Source organism: Spea bombifrons, chromosome 1, assembly GCF_027358695.1.
Source record: "Spea bombifrons isolate aSpeBom1 chromosome 1, aSpeBom1.2.pri, whole genome shotgun sequence".
NCBI lineage: Eukaryota > Metazoa > Chordata > Amphibia > Anura > Pelobatidae > Spea > Spea bombifrons.
Genome location: NC_071087.1, coordinates 116,904,167 through 116,912,932, shown reverse-complemented (window position 1 = coordinate 116,912,932; position 8,766 = coordinate 116,904,167). Strand labels below are relative to the sequence as shown.

Here is an 8,766-nt window from a genome sequence, read left to right as displayed (position 1 = left end):
TGTTTAGGCACAAAATAACAATACAAACAGCATAATTCCCCTGCAAAATATCGCAAGTCCTGAAGGGGTTAATGAGGGCATAGGCAAACTAGGAGGAGGAATATGATTCTAAACACGTTTGGCAACTTTTAATTCTTGTTAATCTAGAAAAAAAAATGACAGCTGTTTCAGGCAGATCTGCTACCTCAGGCAGATCCTATAAGAGTTCTGTTCCTGTTTCGTATGTTTGTGCTTTTAAAAGGAGAGATACAAAGTGTTTGCTCTGATAATCACTAGTAACAATTTCCCAAATACGCATTTTAGAAAAGCTCTAGAAACAGCGTGCGAATGCTTTAATGTGTATTATGTAACTATCAGCCAATGACGTCGAGGGGTGTGTGCAGCAGGAGGAAGAGCTTATCTGATGTCACTGCGCTTATAGCCGGGAAGGTCCCTTTCTTGCTCTGGTTGTGCATTACTTCGGCTTCTCATCACATATGGCTTGTAGTAGAATGTCCTCTGCCACTAGACTCGCACTGACCATCCCTGGCAGGGCAGGGATTAGGTTGCGATCTACTGCTGCAGCCACAAAGGTGAAAACATCTACTGATCAGAAACAACAACATGTGGCAGGAGAGAAAATGTGGCCACTGGGCTCGCAGGTGGACCACATGGAAAGAAGCGAGAACCTCCTGTTGAAGCCTTGTCCAGCTGCTACAATGAACTTTGAAAATACTCAAGAAGCTTACAAGAGCAAAGCCACGTGGGAGCTGGCGAGAAGTCTGATGGTCTTCTGGCTATGCTCCATTGATACACTGGTGGACAAGAATCAGCAGGTAAGATGCTTGTGGTGTAAAAAAAAAAGAAAGTGAAAAATCTCCATGTTTAAGGCAGATAAGGATATATAGGTTTTCAAATGTCCATTATTTTATGAGAAATGGACATCTGAAAAGTTTTTCACAACTTTTAGTATCTCACCTACCACAGCATTTTGAGTTAAAACATCAGCCAAAAATCTATATCTTCCTTGCAAAGAGTCCACGAGCTTCTTAAGAGTATGTAAGCCTAACGTTTCTCTGTGATTTAATCACACATAAAAAGTACCATCTGTATAATCAAAATGTCCTCATCAGGTTTAGTTTCCAATGTTGGTGTACCACTGTCATCAAAAAAAGAATATGTTATAACTCAGAGGGATAGTAGAAATGTTTCATAATATTTTTATTGTTTTTATTTTAAACAGTTGATATCAGAGTTTTTCTAAACCACAACAATATACTCAGGTTTGGTTCTAGGTTTTTATGGACCTTAACACAGAAGACAAATTGATAACCCATCTTTATAGCAAATAATAACTATGCATAACTAGGGGGTCAATATCTATGACTTATTGTGACCGTATCGGCCAAGTGCATGATTTTCACATGTTACTGACAATTACATGTAACAGTGATGTATCTTACATGGTCAGCAATATGCAAAAATGATGTGTTTTGAAAAAGATGGCTGATGTGGTCAAATACACTAGGGAGTAAGGAGTCTACAGCCTGTAAGCCCATAGCCTAGACCATTGGGCCCATAGCAACTACCTAACCTTTTTATATGGTAGCACCACCCTTGCATATTCTGGTGGCTGCACATATCTATATGTATGTATACACTCCCTGTCCTTCACATAAACCTAAATCAATAGAGATTCTCATTTTTTTTGGTTTAGAACAAGTGTGCGACACGCGGAAGCCCTTTAGGGCCGGATGCCATTGTCCTACAGAATGCTCTTTCTAGAAATGGAATGTGCAAATTATTATTCAATTATTGGGTAGCTTCTTAAGAAAGTAGGAAGACTTTCATGCCAGTCATTGGAATTTTTTAGCAGCAAACATTGATGCTTCCTCTTAGTGGTAAAGAATGCATACAATGTGCTCTAATAAGCATTCTTTATTGGTGGTTCTGTATTGGGCATTAGACCGTGCTTTTAAATTAGAAATAGTGTACAAAATATTAAAATATTGATTTCTTTCTTTTGTAAGCTATTGAAGTTGTCCAGAAAGCTGCTTGGACAGAAGATGTTTGAGGCAATGATGAAGATGACATTTTATGGACAGTTTGTTGCTGGTGAGGACCAGGAAGCTATTAAACCACTTATCAGACGCAACAGAGCTTTTGGGGTTGGGTCCGTCTTGGATTACAGTGTGGAAGAAGATCTCAGTCAAGAAGAGGCGGAAAAGAAGGAGATTGAGTAAGTATTCCGATTTGTTGACTTGTCAGGCTTGTATTTCTTTTCTTGGAAGAAGAACATTACCCCCACTGATGTATGCCAAACTGACATATACCCCCACCCCACATCACTCTGAGCGACACAGATTATAACCAACCACACAAATACCGCCGCTCTCTGGGTCCCGTTGCCACGCAGTCGGAGTTTCTACTGGTACTAGCTCTGGGTAGCGTTATAGCACATGACCCTGTTGTGCTACCGTTTTCCTATTACCGATAGCAGGTTGATCCAGAACAGAGTTTGTTTCAATAAATTTAAGTATAATAGGTTGTGCCATATGGTCCGAATTGAAACTTTTGATTACATTTGTTCAGTGTCCATAAAGTGCTTTATTTTTCGAGGCATGATATATAAAGAGAAGTTTAATACATACACTGCAAAGATTGGTTTCTCAAAATGTTGTCTCTCAATTCAGTTTTTTGAGCTCTTCTTATCTGGCTGTGGTTATTTGGCTTTGATGTGCTTGCCATAACACACGTAAACTGTTCTCAAATATTTTCTTTGGCATTTAATTTAAAAAATAGGTCACAATGTGCTAGCAAGCATTAGTACCTTCCTGAAAGATTAGCTTTAATAAGACCTACTCCCTTGTTTAAAGAGGTAAAGGCCACACCTTTGCATCAAATTCTATGGTACACATGGACTCTTTGTCCTGTCTTGTCTGGCCCTTTCCTGTTTGCTGCCAAATCAGAAAGCAGTGCCGTGTTGTATATTTGAATGGAACATTTCCAATTTCAATTTTGGTACACAGTGGGCTCTAGTGGAGCTCCTAACGCTACTTAAAATAAAAAATAAAACTTGGAGGGCTGCGTCAAAGTTGTGCCAAAATATGGTCAATCGTGTTCTAGAACCAATGAAGTATTCAAGGCTCATTTCTTTATATATAAAGTATTTTTTTCTAATATGGTGCCAGTAGTTGTATACAACAGCAGTCCAGAAGACATTCGTAAGAGGGACATATAAGAAGTCCAAGGGTGCATATAGGACTCGAGGTTCCTGTGCTGAAGTACTGACAGTCTTAAGAAAGTAAATTATATATAATAATAAAATGTTATCTGCTTTACTTGCTACTCGCACATCATTTAGAGAATAATGGGAATGTAATGTTTTAAGTCGATATTATATATTTGAAAAGGTAAGTTGCGTCATTGCAGTAAATTACTTAACTTTAAAAAATCAAATAAGCATATGATGGTATAATGATATATCTAAAAGTAGACCAGAACCCTAAGAAACAGAATTATCTTTAATAATGGAAAATAGAGAGGTCTTGTTTCAGGCTTTACACGTCTTCATTTATTACAATATATTCTATAAAAGGAAGAAAATGACATTTTAGTTTCCAATTGCCTAGCAAAGTATATATATCTTAAATGTTCACTTTTTTTAAAAAAAAAAAAAAGCTTAGACAATCTACTTAACGTGACATGGTGACAAATGGGGATATTATACGATCATAAAGAAAATAAACCGTATAATGACTGTTTTATTGTTAATAAAACAAAATTTACACACAGCTTCTGCCTTGCCTGTAGCCGTGGAAATAGATCTTTCAAGAAAGGCAAAATCCAGATGCAACTGCCCTCTTTCCCAAACTACCTGGCAAACCAAAAGCTAATATTGGAACATTGCTCTAAGGACAGCAATGTCTGACTATTTCAGAAAGAACTTTACAGGTCTGTCCATGTTCAAACATGATTAATAAGGTAGAGTCTAAACAAACATAACCTGTATTGATTGGTGTCCACAAAGAAGCTGTGATTGATAAAGCCTCATATTAAATCACCAGTTAAACCTGGAAGGAGTAAAAAGTATTAGTGGGTTATTTTTCAAGCGTTTGGGAGGGATTATTTTAAGGCCGATATAACATTTCAAATACGTGTTCTAAATATCAAGCCATCAAACACTGTACCATGCCCAAACAGTAGCATCACGATTGTGGTGCATGTTGGCATTAAATTATGGGAAGTGAGGGCTCGTTGTTTCGCTTTTTTTTGTATTTTTTTTTTTTGTATTACAAAAAAATGTTTTTCCACTTTAATGTAGATAGAGTAGGGTACCAACATCACTGTGCTTGTGGGGGTTATGCACAGATACAGTGGATATAAAAAGTCTACACACCCCTGTTAAAATGCCAATTTTTAACCCCTTAAAGTCCATTGACAGGCCAGGCACGTCACGCAAAAAACGGTCAGGTGGCGACCAATGACGTGCCTGGTACGTAATTTCATTAAACAAGCTTACAAAGTGCTTTACCATCACTTTCTTCACTTAAACGGTGTTGCTGTAATGCCTTGATGTGGAGACATTCACCAACACCGAGATCGGCATCAGGGGCCATGTCTAGCCTCTTCCCGGGGCGTCAACATCCGCCATACACGGTATGGCGGCGGACACCCATTTCAAAAGAGTTTACGAGGCAATCAATGATAGAATGGCATCTGAAAAAAGCCCTTCTTATCCTGAAAAAAACAATATATAACTTGTGTGGGTACACCAAATGAGTGAGGAGAAGATTTCATCTAAACATGAGCACCGCAAAAGTGTTAAAACAGCCTTTTTTAAAACAGGCTGTGTTCAGAATTAACCAATCACGTTCAAACCAATGTTAAATAGAAGTCATTGCACATCTGCCATCATTTAAAGTGACTCTGATTAATCACAAATAAAGTTCAGCTGTTCTAGTAGGATTTACCTGACATTTGCTTAGTTGCGTCTCAGAGCAAAACTCATGGTCCGCAGAGAGCTTCCAAAGCATCAGAGGGATCTCATTGTTGAAAGATATCAGTCAGGAGAAGGGTACAAAAGAATTTCCAAAGCATTAGATATACCATGGAACACAGTAAAGACAGTCATCAAGTGGAGACAATATGGCACAACAGAGACATTACCAAGAACTGGACCTCCCTCCAAGATTCATGAAAAGACAAGTAGAAGTGGTCAGGGAGGCTTACAAGTGGCCTACTGCAACATTAAAGGAACTGCAGGAATTTCTGGCAAGCACTGGCTGTGTGCTACATGTGACAATCTCCCGTGTTCTTCATATGAATGGGCTATGGGATAGGGTGTCAAGACGGAAGCCTTTTCTTACAAAGAAAAACATCTAAGCCCGGCTGAAGTTTGCAAAAACAAACATCAGGTCCCCTAAAAGCACGTGGGAAAATGTTATGGTCTGATGAAACCAAGGTTGAAAGTTTTGGCCATAATTTCAAAAGGTATGTTTGGCGCAAAAACACTGCACATTACCGAAAGTACACCATACCCACAGTGAAGCATGGTGGTGGCAGCATCATGCTTTGGGGCTGGTTTTCTTCAGGTGGAACCGGAGCCTTAGTCGGGGTGGAGGAATTATGAACAGTTCCAAATACCAGGCAATTGTGGCACAAAACCTTCAAGCCTCCGTTAGGAAGCCGAATTTCACCTTTCAGCACGACAATGACCCAAAGCACACATCCAAATCCACAAAAGCATGGCTTCACCAGAAGAGGAGTAATGTTTTGGAATGGCCCAGACCTGAATCCAATTGAACATCTGGGGGTTGATCTGAAGAGGGCTGCGCACAGGAGATGTCCTTGCAATCTGACAGATTTGGAGCTCGTTTGCAAAGAAGAGTAGGCATGTATTGCGATGTCAAGATGTGCCGTACTAATAGACTCCTACCCAAAACGACTGATTGCTGTAATAAAATCAAAAGGTGCTTCAACAAAGTATTAGTTTTAAGGGTGTGCACACTTATGCAACCAGGCTTTTTATATCCATTGTATCGTGATTAATGGCACTGTTCCTCAGTATAAATGTGATACAAGCCAATGAAATGGCCTACACCGGTTATTTTGTTGGTAGAGGGTTACTAATGGCTTGCAATCTATTGCATCCAAAACAAACTTTTTTTCTCTTTTGTTAAATAGTTAGAAAGTACAGTGACACGTAAGATATGTCAAGGGGGATAATTTGCTTAAAATCATACTGGAATTATACTCTACTGGAGTAGATACCTAAATAGCTTTCCAAAAATGGCTGCAGTTATCATTAGAGTAATTATGATTAGTAGTATATTATTTATAACACCAACAGATGTTCATACACTTAATGTTGCAATTTAGCCAACCCAATGTGTGAAGGATTGTGCTCATCAGAGCTTGCAGTCTTAATTAATATGCATTGTGCAACTTTAAAATGCTATTAGGTTTTAGGTTCTGTGGGTCTGTGGGTTTTTTTTGTGGTGAGCTCTCTTTCCTGTCTTGATAATGTCCCACATTTTTATGGAGACATCCTTGACCTCCATTTTGCTTTAAAGCTCTGTGTCTATCTAAAACGATATATATGTTTCAAGTAGAGCTGAAACAACGAATCGATAAAATCGATAATAATCGATAACGGAAATCATCGATAACGATTTCCGTTATCGATTAATCGAGTGATCAATTCGTTGTTGGAGCACTCGGCTCCTTTTACTTACCTCCGCGAGCGTTCCCCGCTTCTGCTACACGCTCTGCAGTCTCCGCCTTCTTTTAGCTACGTGACGGATGTGACGCGTTCCGGAGGTAAGTATTCTTCATGTCTATGTGCACGGATCGCACAGAGCCACTCGCACAGAGCGAATCGCTCTGTGCGAATGGAGCCACTCGCACAGAGCGGTTCGCTCTGTGCGAGTGGCTCCACTCGCACAGAGCGGTTCGCTCTGTGCGAGTGGCTCCACTCGCACAGAGCGGTTCGCTCTGTGCGAGTGGCTCCATTCGCACAGAGCGGTTCGCTCTGTGCGAGTGGCTCCATTCGCACAGAGCGGTTCGCTCTGTGCGAGTGGCTCCATTCGCACAGAGCGGTTCGCTCTGTGCGAGTGGCTCCATTCGCACAGAGCGGTTCGCTCTGTGCGAGTGGCTCCATTCGCACAGAGCGGTTCGCTCTGTGCGAGTGGCTCCATTCGCACAGAGCGGTTCGCTCTGTGCGAGTGGCTCCATTCGCACAGAGCGGTTCGCTCTGTGCGAGTGGCTCCATTCGCACAGAGCGGACCGCTCTGTGCGAGTGGCTCCATTCGCACAGAGCGGACCGCTCTGTGCGAGTGGCTCCATTCGCACAGAGCGGACCGCTCTGTGCGAGTGGCTCCATTCGCACAGAGCGGTTCGTGAGTGTGGGTGCAGGGCAGAGTGGGGGTGGGGGTGCAGGGCAGAGTGGGGGTGGGGGTGCAGGGCAGAGTGGGGGTGGGGGGTGCAGGGCAGGAGACTGGGTGCAGGGCAGAGTGGGGGTGGGGATGCAGGGTGTGAGTGTGGGTGCAGAGCAGAGTGGGAGACTGGGTGCAGGGCAGAGTGGGGGTGGGGATGCAGGGCAGGGTGTGAGTGTGGGTGCAGGGCAGAGTGGGTGCAGGGCAGAGTGTGAGTGTGGGGGCAGGGCAGAATGTGGGGGCAGGGCTGGGTGCAGGGCAGAGTTAGAGACTGGGTGCAGGGGCACAGTGCAAAGTGCTGGGTGCAAAGTGCCAGTGCTGGGTGCAAAGTGCCAGGGCTGGGTGCAAAGTGCTGGGTGCAAAGTGCCAGGGCTGGGTGCAAAGTGCAAAGTGCTGGGTGCAAAGTGCTGAATGCTGGGTGCAAAGTGCTGGATGCAAAGTGCCAGGGCTGGGGCAAAGTGCTGGGTGCAAAGTGCTGGGTGCAAAGTGCCAGGGCTGGGTGCAAAGTGCCAGGGCTGGGTGCAAAGTGCTGGGTGCAAAGTGCTGGGTGCAAAGTGCTGGGTGCAAAGTGCAAAGTGCTGGGGCAAAGTTTCTTGAACAGTAATAGTCCACCTCTTTTCAGAATGTTTGGGGTTATTTTGTTTCATAAATATTGTGTTTGGGTTCTTGTACTTTGAAAATATTGTTTTTTATTACATCATAACAAAATAAGAATGTTAATGTAAATTTTAAGTTGTTTTTTAACATCCAGTTCATTAAATTCTTTTAAATAAACGAAAAATTTGCATATTGTTTTTTTTTATCCGATTAATCGATTAATCGAAAAAATAATCGGCCGATTAATCGATTATTAAAATAATCGTTAGTTGCAGCCCTAGTTTCAAGCACACCCCTCATTTACATTGATCTTGTTATGCAATATTTTCCTCCGCTTCCATGTGTCGAGGTTCTAATTTTCTAATGTAAATGATATTTCTTCTGTTCATATAGCCCAAGATTGAAATAATTTATTACTTCATGTAGCAAGGTTTTCTAACCTCTGCCCTGTTTCATCAACGAAGTACAAATTGGATTTAAATCTATTCCGCTTCTGTTACAGACAGGCTTTAGAAAGGTGCTTGAATGTTGATTGGGTAAGTGTTAATGGTACATCTATACTCCGTGCAATGGAGTGGAAATGTAAATCAAATTCAGCTTGTCCCGATTGCTTAGGCATAGTCTTTTTAACTATGTCTCCTTTCCAGCCAAGTAAGTGAAGCTTGGCATTACTTCAGATTGAGGAACTTGATCAGCCCCTGAAATATCATTGGGTTGTATGTAATGCAGTGTATGTTGTATGTACACTGCATTT

The 8,766-nt window shown here is 41.7% G+C and overlaps 1 protein-coding gene across 1 annotated transcript in view; it reads left to right on the top strand.

The window, feature by feature from the left end:
• The first annotated feature begins 427 nt into the window (after positions 1-427).
• PRODH (proline dehydrogenase 1) overlaps positions 428-8,766 on the top strand; it is a 49,456-nt gene continuing 41,117 nt past the window's right edge. The window contains exons 1-2 of the mRNA XM_053469722.1: positions 428-815; positions 2,010-2,218. Of these exons, the coding sequence (XP_053325697.1) occupies positions 477-815; positions 2,010-2,218 (548 nt within the window). The 5' untranslated portion in view covers positions 428-476. The remainder of the gene's footprint in view (positions 816-2,009; positions 2,219-8,766) is intronic.